The 25,819-nt window shown below is 54.4% G+C and overlaps 1 protein-coding gene across 1 annotated transcript; it reads right to left on the bottom strand.

The window, feature by feature from the left end:
* On the bottom strand, positions 1–25,819 carry KCNK9 (potassium two pore domain channel subfamily K member 9). The gene is made up of 2 exons (XM_038759980.1): positions 25,537–25,819; positions 1–3,247 (listed from the first exon to the last, which is right to left on the bottom strand). The coding sequence occupies exons 1-2, from the start codon at positions 25,817–25,819 to the stop codon at positions 2,382–2,384; spliced, it is 1,149 nt and encodes a 382-aa protein (XP_038615908.1). The 3' UTR covers positions 1–2,381.

Below are 25,819 nucleotides of genomic sequence, written 5' to 3'. Positions count from 1 at the left end.
GGTGGATGGGTGGGTGGGGACCTGGCCATCCATCTATCCAACCATCAAATCACCCATGTCCAAGCCACTCTGAAAGTCGGAAGTGGACCAGGTGGGCCGGTGAAAGGGAGCTATGAGTTCTAATCCTGCTTCCAAAGAAAGCTTGCACACATACAGAAGTCAACCATCCTCCTGCAGCCAGACTCAAAGGGCTGAGGGCCACCACAGGAGGTCAGTGGGTGGTCAGAGGGAGGGCTGCTCTGCTTCCCAACCCAACCCCTGCTTCTCTCCAGAATCAGACTCTCTTAAAGCTCTGGAGGCTGCTGGACCTAGGGGGCTTAAAGGGTTTTGAGAGCCCCAGAGACTCCTGGAAACCCAGATCTTTCTCTGGACCACCCCGGAATGGATCCTCCAGGGATAGAAGAATTTGGAAAATTCGCAGCCCAAGGCTGCTAAGTGGAGTCTGGACTCAGTGAGCTGATGATCATGTATCTACCCCCAGAAGTTATTAAAGTGCTTGGCACATAAATGCTTGACAAATACTGCAGTCATTCAGCAAGGTCTCTAGAAGGTTTCTTATAGAGTGATTGTTTTCCCAAGGGAAGAAGGGGCTGGTGATCCCAACAAAATGAAGCTGAGCCCGCCCACCATTCACCGAGTGAGGCAGGTGGCATTTCCTGGTGGTGTGGGCTGGGGCATGGACTGGGGGCCGGGGCCCAGTGGCCTGGACATGGCCCATGTCCTGGACCTGGGGACATGGGCTGGAGCCATGGGAGGGGACTAGCAATGTCAAGGGCAAGCACATCTCTAGGGCTCCCCATACCAGAGATCTTCTCCTACCCCGGGCCTGGGCCATGCAGACAACAGAAGGACTTCTTCCTGGATCCAGGGGATGACACGGGAGGGGTGGAGGGGTGAAGGGGCTTTGAGTGTTCCCCAGTACAGGGTGGGGGCGGGCCTGGGACACTAACCCAGAGCCCATCTAGACTGCATTGTGGAGTTGGGGGTCTTCTGGCTAATTTCTTGCCTGGAGCCCCAGCCCCTCCAGCCCCATTTACTGACCCGCAGAATGACTGCTAGCTCTAGCACAGCTGAGCTCTAAACCCTCCAACCCCACAAGCAACGTCTTGCCTTCCCAGCAGGCCAAAGCACAAGGTAATGGCCCTCTCTCTTCCTGAGCCCCCAGGAGTGGGGAGGTTCGGGTGTTCCCTTCATTTACAAATCAAAAGCATTCAGAGACAATCTCTTTTTTTAAAACAAGGATTGCCCTGCCACTTTTTATTAGAAAAAAATATACATCGACCTCTGACCCATCCTTACCCAAGCATTCCAAAAATAGAACTCATGTTCATGCAGGCGGATGCCGCACAAAAATGATAAGTGCATCAATGAGGACAAAATAATCCAATAGACTCTCTGCCGTTCCAACAATTTTCCAGTTTCCTTTAAAAATTCCAGCTGCCCAGTAAATTGTTGGAACAGGTGGAGAAGTAGTTTAATAAATGAATAATATCACTTGCTTTTGATTATGTATTCCGTTGCTAGTTTTCCTTGTGTTAATAATGCATACCAGTTGTACAAAGTGCATGCTTTTTTTTTAAATTTTGAACTGGCAAGCTAAAATGAGCCATCTCTTCCTGCCCCCCTCCCCTCCCCGTTTTAAAAAAACTGTTGAATACAATCTAGAACCTCGCAGTTTTAAAAAAGGTTAGACCTGGCATACAGACTGCTTACATGCTTGTTTTGGCAAAATGATGAATCAAAGGGTTTTTGGCTTTTTTTTTCTTTTCTCTTGGAAGCAGTCTACAAGTCGAAAGCTTGCTGTGTAACACAATCGCTGGAGAAGAAAAAAAAATGGAATACCTGATGCTTTTAAATGTGTCACGGCCTCAGCGGCAGACTGGAACAGCCCCGGCACAGCGGCCCACCCTGCTCTGCGGAGAGCGAGTCAGGCCTGACGGGCCCGGGCCGGGGGGAAGGGGACGGTCCTCCCACTCGTGGGCAGCTTTGGACTCGGGCCGGACCGCTGCCCGTCGCCTCTGGACCCACCACGGGGGGTCATACCACTGCAGCTTTGGATTCGGGCCCCACCTTCCCCCTCCCCTCAGCTCCCTCTGGACCCTCACCCCATCGGGGACGGCCCACAACACTGCAGCTTTGGATTTGCGCCCTGTGGCTCCCCACCCACTCTGGCCCCTCAGCACCACCAAACGGTGGACGGTGGGGGTCATAATGTAAGGCATACTTTGCTGGAAAAGTAACAATCCATGCTTCATGCTCAGTTCTGAGTCACCCCGGGAGGCTGGCAGCGTTCCGTCCCCGCCGTCCCCTCGCTCTCCGGCGGGGGAAGGCCCCAAAGCAAAGACCCGGAGGGAAACCGAGGCAGAGGCGCGGGCCCCCCGTCAGATGGATCGCCGCCGCCTCATCAGCCCGTGGCTCTCCGGGAAGCTGAAGGGCCCCGGAGAGACGGAGCTGACTGGGGAGGGGAAGAGGCTGTTCTTCAGTGTGCTTGGCGAGATCTCCTCAATCTTGTATGAGATGGAGTGAAAGTACTGGGGGTTCAGCTTGGAGCTGAACGAGTTCTGGTGGGAGACCACCCTGCTGGTGTACTCGCGGGAGCGGTAGCACAGGCAGGAGCAGACGGACTGCAGGTCTGCGACCTCCGCCCGGAAGCGCGGCGGCCGGCCCCGCCTGGGGTCTCGGCCCACCCCGGCCACGGTCGCCGCTGCCCCTGCCGCCCCGCCGCCACGGTTCCCGGCCAGCGACGCCCGCTCCTCTGCGTCCCGCCGCTCATCCTCGCTGTTCATGGTCAAGAACCTGAGCACCACCAAGTTGAGGAAGGCCCCGATGACCGTCAGGCCCACTAGGATGTACATGAAGCTGAAGGCCACGTAGAGCGGCTTCTTCTGCAGGGCTCCCTTGGTCTGCAGGGCCACGTAGTCCCCAAAACCAATGGTAGTCAATGTGATGAAGCAGTAGTAGTAGGCGTGGAAGAAGCTCCAGTCCTCGTACTGGGAAAAGGCGGCCGCCCCGACGCAGAGGGTGCCCATGCAGGAGAAGAAGCCCACTGTGACCATGTTCTCCATGGACACGTCCGTGCTCCGCATCCCGCAGCACTTCTTCACGCGCTTCAGCAGGTGCTTGACGAAGGTGTTCATGCGTTCACCCAGGCTCTGGAACATGACCAGCGTGAGCGGGATGCCCAGCACGGCATAAAACATGCAGAATGCCTTGCCCGCATCCGTGCCGGGGGCCGCGTGTCCGTAGCCTGCGGGGGAGGACGGGGGGTGGACAGAGAAAACACACGATGGCAGGTTAAAGAGGAGTGAGGCTAGGCTAGAGAGGCAGCAGCTGGAGGGGAAGAAGTGGCTGCCTGGTTTCTGGTGGTTGCCACCAAGGACTCAGCACCACCAGGCTCAGAGCTCGGTAGGTGCCTGCTGTTCATCACTGCTCTCTCTCCCCCCACCACCAGGGCCTTTGGTAGCATCCATCCGGGCAGGAATGGTTACAGCCGCAGTGGCCACTCTCCACGAGGCTGGTACCTGGTTCCGGGGCTTCCTTCATCATCCCCACCAAACCAGCGCCAAAGTAGTCGGCCAGTCCTGGCTTCCTTGCCTTCCTTGCCTTCCTCTGGGTACCTACCTCCTGGAGAAAGTCTCAGCCTCTCCCTTTCTCTTCCCCTGCAGGCTCTGCAGAGCTCTGGTCTATCCCCTCTGTACCCTCTCAGCTTGGGAGAGCTTTTTCCAGCCCAGCGGGTTGCCAGCCCGTGGGTGTTCCCCACTACTTGCCTCTCCTTCCAGTGGTATCTTGCCCAAATTGCGGGGATGTGGGTGCCAATGAACAAGCCAGTGGTACCCTGAGTTGGTGGCTGGGTTCGGCCTGGCCGAGAGGGCCGGGGCCCGAGAGTCAGGGTGGGGGTCCTAGATGGCAGACGGCAAGGCTTTCAGCCTAACTGGATGGTCCTCTGTGGTCATTTCTGCTGGCCTGGCTGTTGGCCAGCTCTCAGACCTTCTCCTTCTGCTGGAGACCTAAGTGTGGGGTGGGTGGAGGAGGAGAAACCACTGACGTAGCAAGAGTGGCCCAGGGCCGGGAGAGACACTGGGAGAGTGGGAAGTAGGATCACATTCTTGCCCAGTAGCAGTGGAGGTGGGGAGGTCAAAGAGCACTGAGCCCCGGGCCCAGCCCCACCCCATGGGGGAGTGGGCAAAGCCTACATCAGGGTGAGGGGACACCTTTGTCTCTCGGGGGCCACCAGCTAGAACTTGCGCAAAATGGTCCCTGGGCATTGAGGAGCTTCCAGCTTTCCATGTCTGACCAGAGACTCTTGGACTGAGCTTCTGATTGGCTCGGTGCTGGACACTCTCTGAGTGCTTAGTAAATACCATAAATAAGGGAAGAGGAGGTGGTCAAAACATTGCAATCTGGTTTGCCTCTTATGTTGTCTCTTGCTTCTTTTCCTCCTCCGTTTTCCTTCTCCTCCTCTTCCCGGGCCACCTTCTGCTTCCCTGTCTCTCTCCCTCACTCTCCCCTTCCCAGTTCCCTCCCATTCCCACAAGGATAGGAGTCCCATTGGGCAGTAGTTACATGGACCTCAGGACCAGACAACACCGGGGAGGAGGATGGTAAATAAACTTAATACCGCGGTTGCCGGGCTCAGTGCAAATTCGGCCACCTGATGGCATTGGCCTCGTTCCCTTAAAGCACCCAAATCTTCTTGGTTCACAATCTTGGGGGACAGGTTCAGACAGAAAACCTACCAAGGCCAAGGGAGAAACCACTAAGAAGTCCTTCTCTCTCCCTTCCTCCCCCAGACAGCAGGTTGGGCACAAAAGGAAGAATCGGGACAGTGAGAAGGGTGGGCGGGAGAGGTCCAAGGGAGGAGGAAAGGGAAGCTGCACATGCACCAGACGGGAGAAGGTGAGCCATGCCTGACAAAGATGTGGGATGATTACTCAGTGGATCCCCAGAGTAGATCTCCCATGGGTCACGCAGGGCATCCCTGGCGGATCAATGGATCGGCCAGTGGGCAGACTGTTGGATCCCCCAGCCCATGCATGTCTCCACGTGGCCTTGGGGCTCAAGGGGCAAAAGTGGTGTTTCTGAGCCTTAACCTGGAGTTCATCGGGCAGCCCCTTGCAACTTGGAGGTGAGAGGAGGAAGGAGAGGCCACCGGGAAGAGGAGTTGGGAATGGAGAGAAGCTTCCCAGACATTCTCCCAACAGCTCGCAACACCGGCTCCATGCCTTCCTAATGAGAATGAGAACCTACAGAATGAAATCCATGTCCTGCCTCCTTGCCTTCCATCCCTGTCCTGCTGACCCCGGACTGGCAGCCCTTGCTGCTCCACTCATTGCCCCACTCTGGTTTCGGAAATGCTGCTCTAGCTCACCTCTGGGTTCTGGCTCATCCCAGGACTCTGACTTATTGGCCTCAGAGAAGCCGTTTCCCTACTCCATCAGCCCCAGGGAATGGTTTCTCGGGGACACGGTGAGAGCAAGATTATTAACTGTAGCGGCCTATCTGTCCTGCGTATTTAACTGACTGCAGATTACAAGAGAGCTTGAGAGTCAGTAGTCTGATCTCTTATTGTTTTTTGAACAATCAGCTTCCTTTCTTGTATTGATTACTGGCTAAGGTTCCGCTTCACCCACCGGATGCTTCCTCCAAGACACAAGTCTGGGTGTCCAGGGGGCCCGAAGGGGCCCACAGTCATTGCAGCTGCAGGGGTTTCATGCCCCTCTGTCCCATCAGACACACAAGTGTGTGCACTCACATGCACGTGCATGTACACTAACTCACACACGCACACACACAGCAGGTCAGAGGTGACCAGCTGCTGTGGCTCCTGGAACAGGAGGACTGGGGGTGCCAGCTGCAGAACAAACCTGGGCTTAGCAGGTTCAGCCTATGCCCATGGTCCCAGGGCACTCATTCTTACTCTGCTGCCTCTGACTGAAAAACCATAAAGCTTTGAACTCTGGCCCTGCAGCCCAAGGCCCCCAATCGAAAGAAGCCAGAGATTAGTGGTCAGTCAGTAGCCGTCTGCCCTCCCTTGCTGCCCTTATCTACCTGACCAAGCTCACCTGGGCTCATGCCCCACCTGGCAGTGCGGGACTGGCTCCTTGGGCCTGGGCAGGGCTTTCTTCTGGAAGGGGACAACGGTCTTGGGAGAAGAGCCCCAGAAGGGCCCCAGGGGAGGAGAAGAAGGTGGCCGAGTGGCCTGGGAGAAACGGAGATGGAATTGACAGTGTAGGGATCAGAGTTTCCCCTTTTCATGCTGACAGCGGAAGCCAGATCCTCTTTAAGGGCTCAGACCAGACTAAGGCCACTCTGTAGGGTCTTGCTTCAGGGTGGGCTGGGACATTCTGGGAAGAGAACCTGGGAGGTCCCAGGAAGACCCCTCCTGGACTCATTATGGTCATGGCCCCCAGCCTCAAGACCCAGGGGGAAGGGTCTCCCTCCCCACGCACCTTCCACTGCACCCACTGCCCCACTACAATAGGAGAGAAAGCCCCCTGCGACGAGGCCCCTGCGACAGACTGTGACCTGGGTTCTCAACTGGCAGAATTCGGGGGAGGAGAAGTTTGCTGAGGAGTTGGTGGCTGAGGATCAGCCCATTAATCTTTGCCATTTTTCAAGGGAAGAAATTCTCTGCACTTCTAGTAGGACGGAGGGCTCATCCATCCTGCTTCCCTCCCTCTTTCCCTCCCTTGCCCTCCTTCTCAGGCTTCCAGCTCTCTCTCCATCGGCTGAGCCCTGCTTTCCCATCTATCTCTCTGGCAGCCCTGACCCTGGCCCTTCCCTCACCACTCGAGACCCAGCATCTGTCTTGTCCCCCAAGCCCTGGCCCTGCTGGGTTGCAATAATAATGATGGCATTTTTTAAGCGCATACTATGTGCCAAGCACCGTTCTAAGCATTCATCACCCCAGCCCCATTGTAGGGGGCTTTGACAGGGCGCTGCGGCATCATTACAGCTGTGTTGGGTGAAGGAATTTGGCAGTGATGGTCACAGCCTCAGGCCCAGAGCTGTATCTATCTGGGCCTAGATGGACACAGTCCCAGGGATAGAAGGGGCAGGGCTCTTTTTGTGAAAACACACGCATGCACCTTGATGTAGAAAATTCTTGTCTGGAAAAACACCTTCGTTGATTTTCTCGTTTGGGAGGAGTTTGGAGTTTGCTAGACTCCCTGGTCCCCCTAACCCTGCCCCCGCCATCCCTGCCCCACCTCCAGCCCACAGTCAGTGTTTGCGGATTCCACTGTGAAGTTTGGTGCCAGATTCTTTCCAGGGGATGCCACCAAGCTCTGGACCCCAAGCTCTGGACCGTAGCCCCGACCCATCCCATGAGCTCATTCTGGCCAGAATCCACAACCTTGCCAGCTGCTGAGAGTGATTCGTGCAGCCTTGCTAACTTTGTAACTGACTTGGGTTCACAATAGTGGTGTCAAGGAGTAGCTGCTCTGGGAGGGGGGTAGCGAAGGAGGCACCCACCCCCACAGGAGCAGCCAGACAAGCTCGGGACGATCTCCGCCCCCGGGCCTCATAGCATCAAATGGGGTGCTGAAGGCAGGGACAGTGGCGGCAACCACAGACCTGGGACTCCCCCTGTGGCTGGCAGTTTGGGGCACCCAAGTATTTTTCACTGACTTTATGGCCATGCCCAATTTTAGCGCACTTTTGCAGCCATTCCATGATTTTATGGGTGGTGGGCAGCCCCAGTGATATGGGTAACCCCTCCCCCCATCAGCTCTGGAGAGGGGAGAGAGGAGGAGGCAGAATGGCCTGGAGGAAAGAGCACAACCAGACCACCGCCCCCCCCCCCGCCCCCCCACTATCTCACTGAGGTGAACAGGTGGAGCAGCAACAAAACAAAGACCGGGCTGGGGAGGGGACTGATCTTGGCTAAAAGGAACACAACATCCTGAAGACCCAGGGCCCGAGGCAACCACCATCCAGCCCGATGACCCCCACCCTACGGCATGACTGGACCTGGAACTGGACCCCATCTGAGCTGACAGGTCCAGCTGCTCCCCCTTGGCGACACTCTGGCTCCCTCCCATCCATCAACAGCTTGTCCCCCGATTGTGGTGGTCCCTCTAGCCTTGGCCAGAGCCCCAATCTAAGCCCCTTCACTGGACACTGGATGGGGACAACTGGTTGGGGACAACTTAAAAATGTGTCCTAGGCCACACCAGTGGCCACCCCAGGACAAGAGATTTCTCCTCAAACTTTCCAAATGGATCATAGGTCTCTTCCCTGATCCCTAGAGGCCTCTCTCCTTTCATTCATTCACTCATTCATTCATTCATTCAAGTATTTGCTGGTTGCCTCCTGGGCATAGACCCCTGCCTGGGTGGCTGCTGGGTGCAGAACACTGTACTTGGCACCCCCTGGGTGCAGAGTCCTGTACTTGGACATCTGGGAGGATAGAATAGGAGTCAAAGACACATTTTATGCTCTCAGTCGACAAGACAGACACAGACTACCCACACACCTTAGGTGCAGGGGAACTCAGGGATGGAAGCAAACGGTCTCAGCACTTGAGTGTATCCTGAATTTGTTTGTCCTGCCAGTCACCTTTTCTTAACCCCGCTAAAGGGTAGCAATTGGGATGACATGAGATGGGTTGGTGGAGGGTCAGTCATTGGGAAAGGCCTCCTGGAGGGGGTGAGGTTTCAGAAGGGATGGAAGACGAGGTGAGGAGAGAGGTTGAGGCAGTGGAAAGGGCATGAGCAAAGGGCTGGAAGCCTGATGATGATGATAACGATGATGATGATTATAATAATAATAATGACATTTGTTAAGTGCCTGTTGTGTGCCAAGCACGTACTAAGCACTAGGGTAAATACAAGATAATTAAGTTTGGACCCAGCTCCTGTCCCACACAGGGCTCACAGTCTAAGTAGGAAGGAGAAAAAGTATTGAATCCACACTTTATAGATTAAGAAACTGAGGACCAGAGAGGTTAAGTGACTTGACCAACATCACACAGCAGGCAATCGGCAGAGAGGAAATTAAAACCCAGGGCCTGACTCCAAGCACCATGCTCTGCCCATGAGGCCATCCATTTCCAGTTAATCATCATCATCATCATCATCATCAATCGTATTTATTGAGCGCTTACTGTGTGCAGAGCACTGTACTAAGAGCTTGGGAAGTACAAGTTGGCAACATATAGAGACAGTCCCTACCCAACAGTGGGCTCACAGTCTAAAAGGGGGAGACAGAGAACAAAACCAAACATACTAACAAAATAAAATAAATAGAATAGATATGTACAAGAAAAATAAATAGAGTAACATATATGTACAAACATATATACATATATACAGGTGCTGTGGGGAAGGGAAGGAGGTAAGATGGGGGGATGGAGAGGGGGACGAGGGGGAGAGGAAGGAAGGGGCTCAGTCTCGGAAGGTCTCCTGGAGGAGGTGAGCTCTCTGTAGGGCCTTGAAGGGAGGAAAAGGACTAGCTTGGCAGATGGGCAGAGGGAGGGCATTCCAGGCCCGGGGGATGATGTGGGCCGGGGGTCGATGGCGGGACAGGCGAGAACGAGGTACGGTGAGGAGATTAGCGGCAGAGGAGCGGAGGGTGTGGGGTCGGCTGCAGAAGGAGAGAAGGGAGGTGAGGTAGGAGGGGGCGAGGTGATGGACAGCCTTGAAGCCCAGGGTGAGGAGTTTCTGCCTGATGCGCAGATTGATTGGTGGCCACTGGAGATTTTTGAGGAGGGGAGTAACATGAGTTAATGAGTTCATGAGTTGCTGGAGCTAGCCCCCAGGAGAGGAACTCGCTCCTGTATATATTTATATGTTTGTACATATTTATTACTCTATTTATTTATTTATTCATTTATTTATTTTACTTGTACATATCTATTCTATTTATTTTATTTTGTTAGTATGTTTGGTTTTGTTCTCTGTCTCCCCCTTCTAGACTGTGAGCCCACTGTTGGGTAGGGACTGTCTCTATATGTTGCCAACTTGTACTTCCCAAGCGCTTAGTACAGTGCTCTGCACACAGTAAGCGCTCAATAAATACGATTGATTGATTGATTGACTGGAAGATGCCCAGCACTGCAGTGATGTCGGTGAGATTGTTTCCATAGTCAATCAGGGGCAGGGGGCGGGGCGGTAGGCCGGGCTCCGGGAGTGGCTCCATCTCCTTTCTGAAGTGAAATAGCACTTGGTTAAACGTGCTTCGAAGTGAAGCTGATGGAGCCACTGGCTGCCCTCCACGCCCCGGGAAAGCGGCAGCACCGGGGCCAGGGGTTGCCAGCTAAGAAACCGCATGGTGGAGTGGATAGAGCACAGGCCTGGAGGTCAGACGGTCAAGGGCCCCAATTCTGGCCCTGCCACTTGTCTGCTGCGTGACCTTGGGCAAGTCACTTCACTTCTTTGTGCCTCATCCGTAAAATGGAGATTGAGCCTGTGAGCCCCATGTGGGACAGGGACTGTGTCCAACCCGATTTGCTTGTATGATGATGATGATGGTATCTGTTAACCGCTTACTATGTGCAAAGCACTGTTCTAAGCGCTGGGTGGGGATACAAGGTGATCAGGTTGTCCCACGTGGGGCTCACAGTCTTCATCCCCATTTTACAGAAAGGGGAACTGAGGCTCTGAGAATTTAAGCGACTTGCCCAAGGTCGCACAGCAGACATGTGGTGCGGTCGGGATTCGAACCCATGACCTCTGACTCCAAAGCCCGTGCTCTTGCCACTGAGCCACGCTGCTTCTCACGCTGCTTGTATCCACCCCAGCGCTTTAGCACGGTGCCTGGCACACAGTTAGCGCTTACCAAACACCATCATTATTATTAACAAATCCCACAATTGTTATTATTATCTCCCTCCCCGCCCCCGCCAGTGGCAGGGCGACGCGCGGCCCCCAGGGGGCGCTCTGCACCCACCGAGCGCGTTCTCGGAAGCCGAGGATCCCGGGAGCCCGGCCAGTGTGGCTGCGGTCCAGCACCGCTGCGGCCATCGGACAGGCGGACCACCCGGGAAAGTTTAGCAGAACTTCGGCCTTCCACCCTCCCCTCTTCTTCCTCCTCCTCCTTTCCCTTCCCCCAACCCTCCTCTCGCCCCTCCGCCGGGATCCCGCCGCCCGCCGGAGCCCGGCTCAGGTGCGATGCGAACAGCACCTTCCAACCACTGCACTCCGTTCTCGGCAGCCGTCTGTTTCCATGGCAACCCCCCACCCCCCGGGTATCCCTAACCAAATCAGGGGGCTCAGGAAGAGGAGATGAAACAGAGGAGGAAGCGTCCAGGAGGAGAAGGGGAGAGAAGGGGAAGCAGAGAGGAAGGAAGAAGAAGGGAAAAGGGAAGGAGAGGTAAAGGCAAAGAGGAAGGAGAAGGGAGGGCCCATTGACCACTGACGTGCAATAATTTGAAGTCTCTGTCGATGGAAGTGTTTGACCAGAAGATCGAAAGTTTAGTAATAGACTCATGATCAAAGCCTTCTATACTTGGGTCTATGCTACCAAATTCTCCAGATCTTCGAGGCTCATTGTATCTTCCCGATACTCCCGATGTCCCTGGCATGGCGAGGAAGCTGCTAAGAAGCCCCTGGCCATGTAGACGGTTTTTTTCCGGCTGCTTTGTTACTGAGCCAGATGGGAAGTCCCGGGGCTTGAGGCCCCCATTGAAGGTTCCTTGCACCCCAGCAACCCGCACTCTGATCATGGCAATACGTAGAGGGAGCAAAAGAGTTTAAAGATATGTACGTAAGTGCCAGGGAGTGAGCCCAAGTACATTGGTGACACAGTAAAGAGGGAAAATAGAATTGGCTCAAGCATTTAGTACAGAACACCACACCAAAGGGGTGTTCAAAAATGCTGTCACTACCACCTCCAACCCCCCGAAACCCTTCTCTAGAATCCCAGGGCCTTCAGCACCCCCGCCCTCCCAGGTATTCTGACAGTACAGTGGAACAAAACAACCCCTCAATGACTGATGGGGGGCTGGGGGGATGGTGGTGCCTGAACCTTGTACCCGGAAAGCACTGGAGCTGGAATATTGTCTCCTCCAAGTTTCGTTGTTGTCATAAAGGATGATTTAGGTGGTTCATTAAAATGCCCAGATTGGTTCTCAGAGCTGAGTCCCCCCCTCCGCCCCTCAGCGAGGGGGATGGTCCAGGGCCTGCCCCCATTTATTCCTCCATTCTGGTGAGATGGTTCCATACCGACTACGGGTCATATTTCTGATCCACGGGGAGCCAGCTATCATGTCCCCCGACTTCTCCCCCCCCCCCCCGTCCGCCTCCACACAAATACACACACATACTCAGAATGAACAGCCTCCCTGGCCCCATGGAAAGGGTAGTTCTGCTCAGAGGAGAGGGTCAGGGAGCAAGCTGGGAGGGTGAAGACCAGTCTGGGAAGAACCCCTGCTGAAATCTACAAAACCCCAAAAGATGTGGGCAAAGCAAGCAGAAAACCAGTGTTCACCCAAACCCACAGTGCCAGAACAAGGGGAGACCCATGGAGGAAACCAGAGGACAGCAGGGTCCAAACAAATGTAAACTAGAGAAAACTTCCTTGCACAGCATGGGGGTAGGCTGGTGAACAGATGGAATCCAGTTACCATAGGAAATGGTTCAGACCCGAGCTTCAACGAGGTGTAGGTACATCTACGGACACCATCAAGACTCTTGTAGCTGTCATTAGATGTCATCTACCTCCCCCCTGGACCCACCTCCAACTTTTCTTTAACGATTTTGACCCCTTTCTCACCTTTTCCATGCCCACTCTGATCCTCGGAGACTTCAACATCCACATGGATGTCCTGGTGACTCCTCTGACGCCCGCCTTCCATCTCTCCTCGATGCTGCCAACCTCCTGCTCCACCCCACTCACCCACTCACCAACTTGGTCACACCCCCAACCTCATTATTTCCTACCACTGCACTATCTCCATCCTCACCAACTCTGAAATCCCTCTCTCGGATCATAACCTTCTCACCTGCCTTCTCACTCACACTCCTCCCCCTGTAAATCTGTATTACTATCCCAGAGACCTCTGCTCTCTCGACCCCATCCATCTCTCTCAGCGCATCACACCCCACCTCGCCTCCCTATCCTCTCTACCCACTCTTGATGACCAGATTACTGCTCTCAATTCCACCCTCTCTACTCAACTCAACTCGCTCGCTACCTTTTCCCTTCGCTGCTCTCGCACCACTAACCCACAGCTTTGGATCACTGCCACTGTCCACCTCCTTTGCTCTTATGCTCTAGCTGCTAAACGCTGCTGGCAAAAGCCTAAACACCAAGCCAAACTTGTTCACTTTAAATTTATCCTTTCCTGCCTTAACTCTGCCCTCTCCTCTGCCAGGCAAAACTATTTTTCCTTCCTTATTGACAACCATGCACATCATCCCTGTCAGCTGTTCCATATATTTAACGCCCTCCTCAGGCCCCCTGTTCTTCCCCCTCCTCCATCCCTCACCCGCAACGGTCTGGCCTCCTACTTCATTAGTAAAGTTAACAGCATCAGGCCTGAGCTCCCCAAAGTCACCCCGCCCCCTATCCCCCCCACCACGCTCTCAATCCTCTCTGCTACTCTCCCATCCTTCCCAGCAGTATCTTCAGATAAGATCTTCTTCCTCTCAAGCGCTACTCCTTCCACCTGTGCTTCAGACCCCATTCCCTCTCATCTTATGAAAACTCTCACCCCTTCCCTCCTCCCCTCCTTAACTTCCATCTTCAACCGTTCACTCTCCACTGGTTCCTTCCCCTCTGCCTTCAAACATGCCCACATCTCCCCCAGCCTAAAAAAAACCCTCCCTTGACCCCACTGCCCCTTCTAGTTATTGCCCTATCTCCCTCCTACCCTTCCTGTCCAAACTCATAGAATGAGTCATCTACACTCGCCGTCTCGAATTCCTCAACTCCAACTCTCTCCTAGACCCCCTCCAATCTGGGTTCTGTCCCCTACACTACACCGAAACTGCCCTCTCAAAGGTCACCAATGACCTCCTTCTTGCCAAATCTAACGAGTCCTACCCTATCCTAATCCTTCTCGACCTCGCAGCTGCCTTCGACACTGTGGACCACCCCCTTCTCCTCAACACGCTATCCAACCTTGGCTTCACAGACTCTGTCCTCTCCTGGTTCTCCTCATCTCTCCGGTCATTCATTCTCAGTCTCCTTCACAGGCTCCTCCTCCCCTTCACATCCCCTTACTGTAGGGGTTTCTCAAGGGTCAGTTCTTGGTCCCCTTCTGTTCTCTATCTACACTTACTCCCTTGGTGAACTCATTCACTCCCACAGCTTCAACTATCATCTCTATGCTGATGTCACCCAAATCTACATCTCTGCCCCTGCTCTCTCTCCCTCCCTCCAGGCTCGTATCTCCTCCTGCCTTCAGGACATCTCTATCTGGATGTCTTCCCGCCACCTAAAACTCAACGTGTCCAAGCCTGAGCTCCTATCTTCCCTCCCAAACCCTGTCCTCTCCCTGACTTTCCCATCACTGTAGATGGCACTACCATCCTTCCCGTCCCACAAACCCGCAACCTTGGTGTCATCCTCGGCTTTGCTCTCCCATTCACCCCACACATCTAATCCGTCACCGAAACCTGCCAGTCTCACCTCCACAACATCACCAAGATCCGCCCTTTCCTCTCCATTCCCAGACTGAGCCCCCTTTTTCCTCTCCTCCTCCCCATCATCCCCCGCTCTGCCCTACCACCTTCCCCTCCCCACAGAACTTGTATATATTTATACAGATTCATTACTCTATTTATTTTACTTGTACATATTTACTACTCTATTTATTTTATTAATGATGTGCATATAGCTATAATTCTATTTATTCTGACGGTTTTGACACCTCTCTACACGTTTTGTTTTGTTATCTGTCTCCCCCTTCTAGACTGTGAGACTGTTGTTGGGTAGGGACCATCTCTATATGTTACCAACTTGTACTTCCCAAGTGCTTAGTACAGTGCTCTGCGCACAATAAGCGCTCAATACGATTGAATGAATGAATCAGTAGGTTGTTGACCTTTCCATTAGATTGTAAGCCCCTCGAGGTGAGGGACCTTGCCTTTTACTTCTACTGTACATTTCCAAACTCCCAGTCTGCTGTTTGGCACATCATAGTCACCCAGTAAATACCACTGAATCCACAAATGAATGGAAGAGCAGTGGCAGCTGTCCAGTGTATTTGTCTTCCTTGAACAAATTAACGAGATGATGGTTCAGCTGGTCATGTCAGGTCCCAGAGCGACCTCTGGGATCTGGTGGACTCCAAGTGGGGAGCAGATCCCATCCATTTTTCTTTATTCTTTATTCCACGCAGCCACAAAGAGGCAGACTGAAGGGGTCAGACTGCCCTTCTAACTTCCAAGGAACACTTCCAACTTAATAGCATCACAGACTACACCCCAGGGGTTCCCAGAGGTGGTTGGGAACTGCTTTCCAGGGTCGTCTCTCCCAGCGAAGAGAGAGAAGGTTCCAAACCTCAGTGCTGGGCCCTAGCCACACTGCAGAATGCCTCACTGGAAAGTGTGGGCTCCCCCCTGCCCCAGACCTTTTTGGGGATGCCCCTGGCCCCATAACTGGGCAGACACTGGAACGGGCAATGGACTCACAAGGCCTCGCTTCTCCAAGCTGCAGTGAGGAATAGCGGACCTCTAGAACCTGAGCCAGAAGAACAAGTTGGTGTCAGGGGAAGGAGAGCCAGCTGCCAGCAGAGCAGCCACAGAGTGGCCAGGGAGCAGCCCTGATCTCATTCGGGTCAGAGTCAGCTACTCCCCCAAGGGGAGGGAGGGTCCTGCCTCCGTGCCCCGAATCTGATGAGTGGGTTAACCAGCCTGCTCTCTGCCCCTGCCAGCATCGGGGAGGTCTTGGCTGCTACTGTTCTAACAGTGACTTGGGGGAAAATCTGCCAAACTGAATCTCATTTTTGATTTCACCCTGTGGGGGAGCAGGAAGCAGCTCCACAAGAAGCACAGCGGGCACCTCGCCGGGCCCAGCCTCCAGCCACTGTGGGGCCAGGGCAGTCAGCGGGGGAGGTTCTATCTGCTGGAGGACATGGGGGGAAGCTATGTCATTCTATCCCTTGAGTTGAAGAGTAGCTTGGCTGACAGAGGCCCTGGCCTTGCTCATGCCTGGTCTCTCCATCTTTGACCACATCCCAGGTGGGTTGCTCTGGATCATGATTGGCTTTAGTGTGGTCTAAGGATTCATTTCATGAGATATTTTTCAAGTTGGCTTTTGACACCTGATGCCCTAAAAGACCCCCAGCTTATCAGCCCCGTCCCAGGCCAGAATATGGAAAACCTCAGAACTCAGAGGTCAGAGGTGTTGGGGTCCAGCATCACTGTCACTCCTGTCAGCCCCTGGGGAGGTGAAAGCCATTCAGCATGGGCATCCATTCTATCGTCACATCCAGCACCTGAAGGTCCCCTCCTTCTCTTGGTCATTGGTGCCACACATCTTCCAACTGCAGGTCTGGTTTTGACCATGAGCCACTGAAAGCTGTTTTTCAGATGAACAGGCTGCACCCTAAGAACGTCTTCCCAGCAGACAGTCATCACCTCCCTTGAACCAGCCTGCCTAACCCCCCACCATATGTGAGGACAGAATTGGAGAGACTGTCACCTGAATCAGTCAGTCAGTCAGTCACTCAATTGTATTTATTGCCCCAGAGCTCAGGGGACATGTGGCTTGGTGACTGCACTCGGCCCCCTCAGTCCCCCAACCCTGGGACCCCCATCACTCAGAGGTGGCACACGACACTGGTGAGGTCATTGCTGCCACAGACATGGCAGCGCTCACCCCATTTGCCTATCCCCAACCCCTAACACATCACCAGGGAGAAGCGCATGAAGGGAAGATCTGGATCATATTGTCATCAATCGATACAGGACTCCAGCACCAGCACCACCCGGAGCGCTGCAGCCTGGCAATGCACCTGGCCCTGGGCTCCTGGAAGCCTTTGCCCATGGGAGTCAACGGAGGGGAGACAGGGCTGGGAAAAGTCTTGAAGCAGAGGGGTGGCCTAGAAGGCAGGGCTCTGTGGATCACACAGAAGTTCGCTCCATTGCTGCTGCACTAACTGGTCACCAGTTTCCTGGAGGAAGAGAGAAGGAATGCAGGACAGGGAAAGATTTGGGCCCCATGGAGAATGGGGCTTGGCATCTTGGGTTTAGGGCTGTCCTGACAGGAGAGAGATGGGTCTGTCATTTATTCCTATTATAGGCAGAAAAGCTGAAGAACAGGGAGGTTGGGTGCCTCACCATGTCTCACAGCACAGCCGGAATCACAGATAGGCTAAGCGTTTAGGCTACATCACAAAGCAGGTCCCGATGCCCAGGCCTCCTGACTCCCAACCCCAACGAGTCTTCATCAACTCTCACTGTTGCTGAAGAACACAGCCCAAAAGTGTGGGATGACAGAGCTGAGCAGCCTGCAGGAATTCACCCCGACTCATCGGCTGGTGTGAAGGCCCCTCATCGGTCCTGGAGGTCTGCAGCCTTGCCTCTCCCCAGTGCTCAGAGTCCCGTGCTCCCCCTCCACCTCGGTGCAGCCCACCACCCCCAACAGCAGCGGTGTCCTGGGGGACTCCCAGGACTGAACACCAACAAAATTACCCCAATGAGCCTCAGCCTGCAAATACTACTGCCAGACCTGCCAGGCGCCTCCTCATCTCTCCCCCCTGCCCAGGGGTCTACTTTTGGGGGGATTCTTCCTGGCTGGACACAGCCTGTTCTCCAGGGAGAAAAGGATCCTGCCAGGTCCTGAAGCTTGTGCTAATGGCAGTAGCAGGAACATATTGGGGAGAGCCCTAGGGGAGTAATGCATTGTGCTAAGCATTTGGGAATGAATCCCAGCAGCCCGAGCCACAGGCACTTTGCCCACAGGGACCTCACTCTGACTCAGAAGTGGTGCTCCGGGCCAAGGTCTTGCTTCGGAAAGTGAGAAACAGCTGCCATCAGTGGAGGCGGAAAGAGCACGCCCACTGGGGCAACTCTGTGCCCACCTAGAGTCTGCGAGGCTGATTGGCTAAGGTCAAGTGGGGTGTCAGAGGGTTGATGGATCCACCTTGGGTGGCTCCTTCAGGTTTGGCTGGGACCAGGAATCTGGTCACAGCAACAGGTTGTACCGTCCCAGTGCCAACATGTAATAATAATAATAATAATAATAATAATAATAATAATAATAATAATAATAATAATAATAACATTTATTAAGTGCTTACTATGTGCAAAGCACTGTTCTAAGCCCTGGGGAGGTTACAAGGTGATCAGGTTGTCCCACGGCGGGCTCACAGTCTTAATCCCCATTTTACAGATGAGGGAACTGAGGCCCAGAGAAGTGAAGTGACTTGCCCAAAGTCACACAGCTGACAAGTGGTGGAGCCGGGGTTTGAACCCATGACCTCTGACTCCAAAGCCCGGGCTCCCTCCACTGAGCCACGCTGCTTCTCGCCACGCTGCTTCTCCACTCAACCATTCAACACTCAACCACTCAATATGCAACCACTCAACCCCAACTGGAAACTCCTGGGCAAGCAGAACACCCGAATCCCGGGCCAATGTCCTGTCAGGCATGGGGAGACACGATGCCATGAGGAGCACCCAGCAGAGTCACCAGAACCAACCACAGTCAACTCCTAGTCACTGAGCACCCGGGGACAATGCAGTCCTGTATAGCTGCTAGGGGTGGATATACAGGACAGAGAAGGGGAAGGCCCTTCCCTAAAGGGGCTTGCTCAGGGAAGCAGCGTGTCCCAGTGGATAGAGCATGGGCCTGGGGGTCAGAAGGCCCTCCGGCGTTCTAATCCCAGCTCTGCCACTTGTCTGCTGTGAGACCTTAGGCAAGTCACTTAACTTCTCTGTGCCTCAGTTACTTCATCTGTAAAATGGGGATTAAATTGTGAGCCCCATGTGGGTCAGGTAGTGTATCCAACCCAGTTACCTTGATTCTACCCCAATGCTTAGTACAGTGCCTGGCACAAAGTAAGCACCTAACAAATACCATTATTATTATTATTATTATCATTATTATCAATAGCAGTAGAAGTAGTATTTTCGCCTTTACCTGGCCATCATCAGGATTTGTTGAGCACCTACCTAAAGCAAAGCACTTGAGAAACTAAGCATTTGGAAAAGTACAATAGAGGGAAAACACATCTCCCCTACCTTCGGGGAGCTTACAGGATAATCAGGTTGGCCACAGTCCCTGTCCTCTATGGGGCTCACAGTATAAATAGGAAGGAGAACAGGTATGGAATCCCTATTTTATAGATGAGGAAACTGTGGCACAGAGCAATTAGGTGACTTGCACAAATTCACACAACAGGCGAACGATGGATCTGGGATTAGAACTCAGATCTTCTGACTTCTGAGCCCACACTCTTCCTATTAAGCCACAAAACCTGGTATTCTGAGCAGCCCTAGATCAGGACACACTGGCTACCGACCCCACCAGGCCCCTGGATCTTATGGCTTCCCACCTTTCTCCTCTTCTTTGCAAAGTCCTTTATGTAGGTCTTCCCCATTATACTGTAAAACTCTCCAAGAGCAGAGATCATGCTTTTGGTAACTAGTACCCACACCCAAGCACTGAGTTCAACTCTGCCCATGGTGGGTGCCTGGCATAGGCTCTACCCACAGTAGGCACTCAGTAAGTACAATTACTACTACTGCTGCTGCAGCTACTACTACTACTGCTACTACTACTGCTACTGCTACTACTACTGCTACTACTACTACTACTACTACTACTACTACTACTACTACTACTACTCAGCTTGTTTATGGGACTGACAATCAGAAGTACCACACACGTCCCAGTTCTCTACATCCCACACAAGCCTCCGTAAATATTCAGCGTTTACTAGAACACTGGTGCTAAATCGAGCCTGACTATCACCCCGGAGAGCCTAAATGATGGTGAGATCCAACCAATTCTCCCGACACATTTGCACGGTGTCACTAGCTACCTAAATAAGCACAGTTACTTCCTGCCCTAAACCTATTGCACACAGATCTGCCCTAAACCTATTGCACACAGATGAACCCTTGAGATTCCAGGAAGGCCGGTGTAGTTTTCACAACATCCTCTTTGCCTGCCCAGCTCGGGGCAGGCCGTGCAAGAAACACGGGCAAGTGGCCAGGGGACAAGACAAGATGAGCAATTAGAGGGACTTGTGGGCTTCTTGCATAGATTATCCCTACCCAGGCCTCCATTAGCACCTCTCCCTCCAGTCCCCTATGTCCCCCTGAGCCTACATGGCCCCGTGGCGGCCTTTGACTAGCCAAACAGGTCCCAGGATGCAAGGACGGAAGGGCCTGTGAAAGCAGAAAGTGCACTCGTCTTTCAGGGAGCTGGTGGGGAGCATGGAGGTGGGGCATAAGGGAGGGCACATTGGTGGAGAGAAGTTGTAAGGGACAAAACTAACAGTGCCATTGGCATGGTTCTCCTTAAAACAGCCTCATCCCCTTCCCCTTTAAACAGCTTCCTTCTTCCCAACCTGGAGCCAAAGACTGGTGGGCCCCAAGCCCAAGGAAGGCAGAGCAAAGAACCTCAGAAATCTGCTCTAATTGGACTGGATAACCCCCAACTCTTAGCACAGAGCTTGGCACATAATAATAATAATCATCATTATTATTATGGTACTGCTAAGTGCTTACTGTATGCCAAGTACGGTACTAAGCCCTTGGGTAAAAACAAGATAATCAGGATGGACACACTCCTTGTCCCACATGGGCCTCGCAGTCCAAGTAGGAGGGAGGCCCACAAGAAATGTTCAACAAATGCCACAGTTAGGATTATTCTACTTGCCTAACTGCAGCCCCCGAACCATGCCCTCCTGTCATTTCCCTTCCACTTGATCATTTTAATTACAGTCTCTCACAGGCCAGGCTGATGGGCCTCTAATTCCCAAACGACGGACCAGAGTCATATGATGTGGGCATTTCCTCAGAAGTTCATCTCCTCTTTGCCGGGAAGCCGAGCATGAATAGCAGGGAATCTCTTCCAGGAGGGGGGAGCTGGGCAGAGTGCCCTGGGTGGAGGCATTAGGCAGTGACATTAGGCTGCGGTGCTGGGTGGTGGCAGTGAGTGGGTTGTGGTGCTGGGCGATGGCACTGGGCAGTCGGCGCAGACCTCCTGAGCCTCCGCAGAGGCCGCCTCGGTGTGGCGCAAGGAGCTGTCCAGTTCAGCACCTCCGTCCTGCCCCAGAGCCCACAAGACGGAGGGTGAGCTGGCAAAGCCGCTCCAGGGAATCCTTGCCCGCTCCTAACCCATCCTGACTCCAAAGCCGCGGCTGGAGGAAGAGTGTCAGCTGAGTGTCTTCCTTCCCTGAGCACTGGGAAGGAGTAAACAGGAGTACCCAGAGGACATGAGTTTTAATCCTGACTCTGACGCTTGGCTGCTGCATGACCTTGAGCAAGTCAATCCGTCCTGCCCCAGAGCCCGCAAGACGGAGAGTGAGCTGGCAAAGCCGCTCCAGGGAATCCTTGCCCGCTCCTAACCCATCCTGACTCCAAAGCCGAGGCTGGAGGAACAGTGTCAGCTGAGTGTCTTCTTTCCCTGAGCACTGGGAAGGAGCAAACAGGAGTACCCAGAGGACCCGGATTCTAATCCCGACTCTGACACTTGGCTGCTGCATGACCTTGAGCAAGTCAATTCACTTCTCTGGGCCTCAGTTACCTCATCTGTAAAATGGGGATTAAGACTCTGAGCTCCGTGTGGGCCACGGACTCCGTCCGGTCCGATTATCCTGTATCTAACCCAGTGCTTAGTACAGCTCCTGGCACATAGCGAGCGCTCAGCAAATAGCGTCAAAAATAAAATTAGACCCCTATCCCTGGCTGCAAAGGGGCACCCAGTCTTAGAGGAAGGGAAGAGGGAGTTGATGTCACCCACACGAGGGTAGTTTCAAACTCTTCGGAAACAGATCAGAGTCGCTGTGACACCCACAGAAGCCAAAGGGGAAAAAGGAGAGTTGCAACCTTGGAGAATGAATGCTCCAGAAGAGACTCCATTTAGTGTGTGGCTTGTCTTGTTGGGTGGAGGCAGGGGGTCTTCCCACAGGGATCCAGGGCCAGACTTGCTGGACACCCCAGAGAGATGATCCCCGTACTTCTACTGAAAAAGCCTCCATTGCAGCAGCAGGATACTGTCAGCATCACGAAAGACTCCCGGCCCCATAAGGTCCACCAATTGATTGCATGGGCAAAGCACCTCTCTCTTAGCCCAGGCCAGAGGCTTCTTGAATCCCCCTCTGAAGACCCTGTGGCCAAAGTGGGGTGTGTGGCGACAGTATCTTGGGGTTAGATTAAATAGAAGAATACCTACAGAGATGAGCTTGACTCCTTAATGTTATTGTTCAGTCCAAAAATAATTCTCTAGAGGACAGGGCTTGGGGTGGTTTTTGTCCGAGGACAAGGAGCTGCTTAATTAGCATTTATATTGAAAAGCCAAAAATGGTGGAAAAGAGGAAAGAGGATTCCGTTTGTCCGCCAAGACAAAACCGACCCTCGGAAAAGAGCTCAGCCCCCCACCTGCTCCCAGACTATCTCTCTGCCTGCTCTCGACAAGATTCTTTCCCGACACACCAGCTGTAAAATCCTCCTGGAAAACATCTGAAGGGAAATTCAACCCAGACTCCTACGGTAGGTGTGACGTTCAAGCAACAACTTGTCAAAGTCCCCTGGGAATACTTGGCCAGTCATTCCAGACGGAAGGGCAGCGGGCAGTCTGGGCCTCGCTCAGACTCGGGCAGAGCCCAGGAGGGGCTCTAACAGGTTGCCCCCGGCGGGAGAAGACGGAGTGTGGGAGTTTCAGCTCCCCCAGACTTTCCAAATGCCAAGGTAAACAGTCCGGGAGGCGGCGGGGCCTCGGGGAAACCGTGCCTGGATGGGGAGCTGACCTCCCTCACGGTCCTTCCACCCGGGGCCGCGCCGACCCTGCCGTCAGTCCCAATAAATGCAGGCGCAGCTTCCGATGTTCTCGCTGAAGAAAGTTTTTTGCTAATACTCAGTTTTGGAGGAAAATGTATTTCTCTCTCTGTACCATTTACTTCTTGTTCCTCCTCTGTTTCCCTGGAAACAAGTCCCCACCATAGATGGGAGAGAGAGTGAGCGATGCTGACCGTCCCCGACAGTGGCCGATGGCAAACACACCTACAGATGTGCCTGACTCAGTTGCTGATTTGGACTGGGGATTGCGGAGACGGCTGGACTGGTAATTTGGTTGTGAGTGGGGGAAGAAGGGGCTGGACCAGTAGCTTGGCTTCGTCGGGGGAGGGGGCTGGACCAGCGATTTGGACTCCTAATGAGGCAGAAACATATGGAGCGCTGAGGTCCACCTTAAAGAGAGCAGCCACCTGCCACTGTAGCCCAAACTGCAGGAAATCCATGTATGCCAAAATGCTCACCGATCTTCCCCGCGGGCTCCACCCCTGGCAGGCAGTCCCCGGAGGGACTTTGTCATCATCTTCATTCACACCAATACCTCCTGAGTAGCAACAATCTCAACCTCTCTGGGCAAGGGGTCAAGGAGACGGAGGAAAGACACAAGGAGGGTGGATCACCGGATGGCCAGCAGGATGGGGAAGTGGAGGGAGATGGTTTGACCCCTCCCTTGGGGAGAAAGCATGGGCTGGGGCGGGGTGGGAATGGGGGGACCAAAACTTTGGCCAAAAGCACACACTTTTCTGGCTCCCGGAAAGAGATGCCACATACAGGGTATCCAGGTGGCAGTGTGTGCTAACAAGTTCTGGACAGTGGAAAGACATGGTCCATCTCAGCTCCCCTAACAAAGAGCAAACCACCTGGCTACCATGGGCTGGGAGGTGTGTGTGGCGGGAGGACTTCAAATCACCATGGACTTGAGAGAACACCAACTATTGGACAGACAGACAGATGGGGACTCACACAGGTGGCTCAGCACCCAGAGGCCAGAGTCTCATTAAGGGGACCCTCCAGATCCAGTTAGGTCCTGGGGCAGTACCCCCCTTATTATGCGCCCGACAGCAGCTCCATTCACAACAGCTTGGAGAAGAGGAGCTGGGCCCCCACGATCGATTGCTCTACAGTGGTCACCGGCTGCCCACGCCCGCTGGCATCTGTGTATTCTCCGGACCTAAAGTCACAGCTCCAACGCCAGGGACTGCTTTGCCCTCTTTTCCCTAAACAACTGCACCGAGTTCTGGCTGTACTCCCCTGACTGCCTGGTCCAGGGGAGGAGGCAGCTCTGCCCTGCCCAGCCCCCCTCGGCTCCACCTCAAAAGCCCCCCTGGACTCCACCCTCCTGCTCCAGTACCCTTAGATGTACCCGGCTGGATCCTTAGCTGTGCCGGTTGCAAAAATGAGAGCCACAGAGTCACATGGAGGTGTCGGGATGGGGGGCTAGGTGGACATAGTTAAGGAGTTACTGTGCCAGGAGCCGGTCAGATCCTATATCTGTGAGCAAGGCACCGATGTGTGTGAGGAGCCGGAGGAGCTGGCCGAGACCTGTTCCTCTTCGCCTGCTCTCCCACCAGTCTTTCACCAGCAGCCCAGGCACCAAGTAGAACACCACTGTCCCCCAGATACCGACGGCTCCACAGCACCAAGGACCCAGACAGTCAAGTGGCTGGCAGGGTGGGGGTGGGGGGCGGGGCGGGGGGAGGTGGGAGCAAGGGGAGAGACTGGGTTGGGGAGAGGGAGAGATGGGGCCACAGAGGGAGAACTAGGAAGAGAGAGAAAGGGAGAACCGATGAAGAGGGGGGGCTGGAGGGAGGGAGATTTGGAGAGAATAATAAGGATGGTGTTGAGCGCTTACGATGTGCCAAGCACTGCTCTAAACGCCGGGGTTGATACGAGGTAATCAGGTTGTCCCCCGTGGGGCTCACGGTCCTAATGAATCCCCATTTGACAAATGAGGTAACCAAGGCGCAGAGAAGTTGAGAGGCTTGCCCGAGAGTCCCACGGCAGACCAGTGGCGGAGCCGGGATTAATTAGAGCCCGCGTCCTCCCACTCCCAAGCCCGGGCTCTTTCGGCTGAGCCACGCTTAGCCACCGGGAGAACCGGTGAGGGGAGAGAAAGCGAGGGGACCGGGGCGGGGGGATCTAAAGTGGGTTTGGGATCAGCCCGCCTTTCCTCCCAGGGGAACCTTCTCTCTCTTTCTTTCTCTCTCTCTCTCTCTCTCTCTCTCTCTCTCTCTCTCTCTCTCTCTCTCTCTCTCTCTCTCTCTCTCTCTCTCTCTCCCCCCGTCTCCTCCTCCGGTTCGAGGAAGGGGACCCAAACACTCCCACAGAGCGAGAGACACCCAAACACCGAGACGGGGCGAGACCCATAGACGGTGGCCCGGGGAGAGGCGCAGCCAGGGGCAGGGAGAGGTCCGCGCCCGGAGCGGAGAGGCCGGGGGAGGGAGGGAGGGAGGGTGGGTGGGTGGGTGGGGAAGGGGTCTCGGGGCAGGCCCGGGAAAGTCCCGGCGAGGTCGGGGAAGGGGGAGGGCGTCCGGGCAGGGCCCTCGAGGCGTCCGGGCGTCGAAGCCGGAGCCCCTCGGGCCCCTCCCTCCGGCCCCCGTCAGCAACCCCGGGCCGCGCTCACCGATGGTGGTGATGACGGTGATGGCGAAGTAGAAGGAGCCGGCGAACTTCCACTGGACGCCGGCGCGGTGCGGCTCGGCCTGCAGGATGACGAGCTCCAGCTGGCGGTAGTCGTCGCGGCTGATGTTGTACTTGCCCTGGATGCGGGCCTCCTCGGCCCGCAGCCGCTCCTCCTGCCGCAGCTCGTGGTCCGACTCCAGCGCGTCGAAGACGGCGGCGCCCACCAGCAGGTAGGTGAAGGTGCAGGCGATGAGGCTCAGGGTCCGCACGTTCTGCCGCTTCAT

The sequence above is a fragment of the Tachyglossus aculeatus genome, chromosome 18 (assembly GCF_015852505.1).
Source record: "Tachyglossus aculeatus isolate mTacAcu1 chromosome 18, mTacAcu1.pri, whole genome shotgun sequence".
NCBI classification, from domain to species: Eukaryota; Metazoa; Chordata; class Mammalia; order Monotremata; family Tachyglossidae; genus Tachyglossus; species Tachyglossus aculeatus.
This window is presented reverse-complemented; position numbering and strand designations above follow the sequence as displayed.

What these genes read in the sequence shown, in the direction of transcription:
- KCNK9 (XM_038759980.1), bottom strand. Translation starts at nt 25,819, where the DNA reads ATGAAGCGGCAGAACGTGCGGACCCTGAGCCTCATCGCCTGCACCTTC. An exon ending in CACCGTCATCACCACCATCG is followed by an intron (nt 3,248 to 25,536) that starts GTGAGCGCGGCC and finishes CCTCCCCCGCAG; the next exon opens with GCTACGGACACGCGGCCCCC.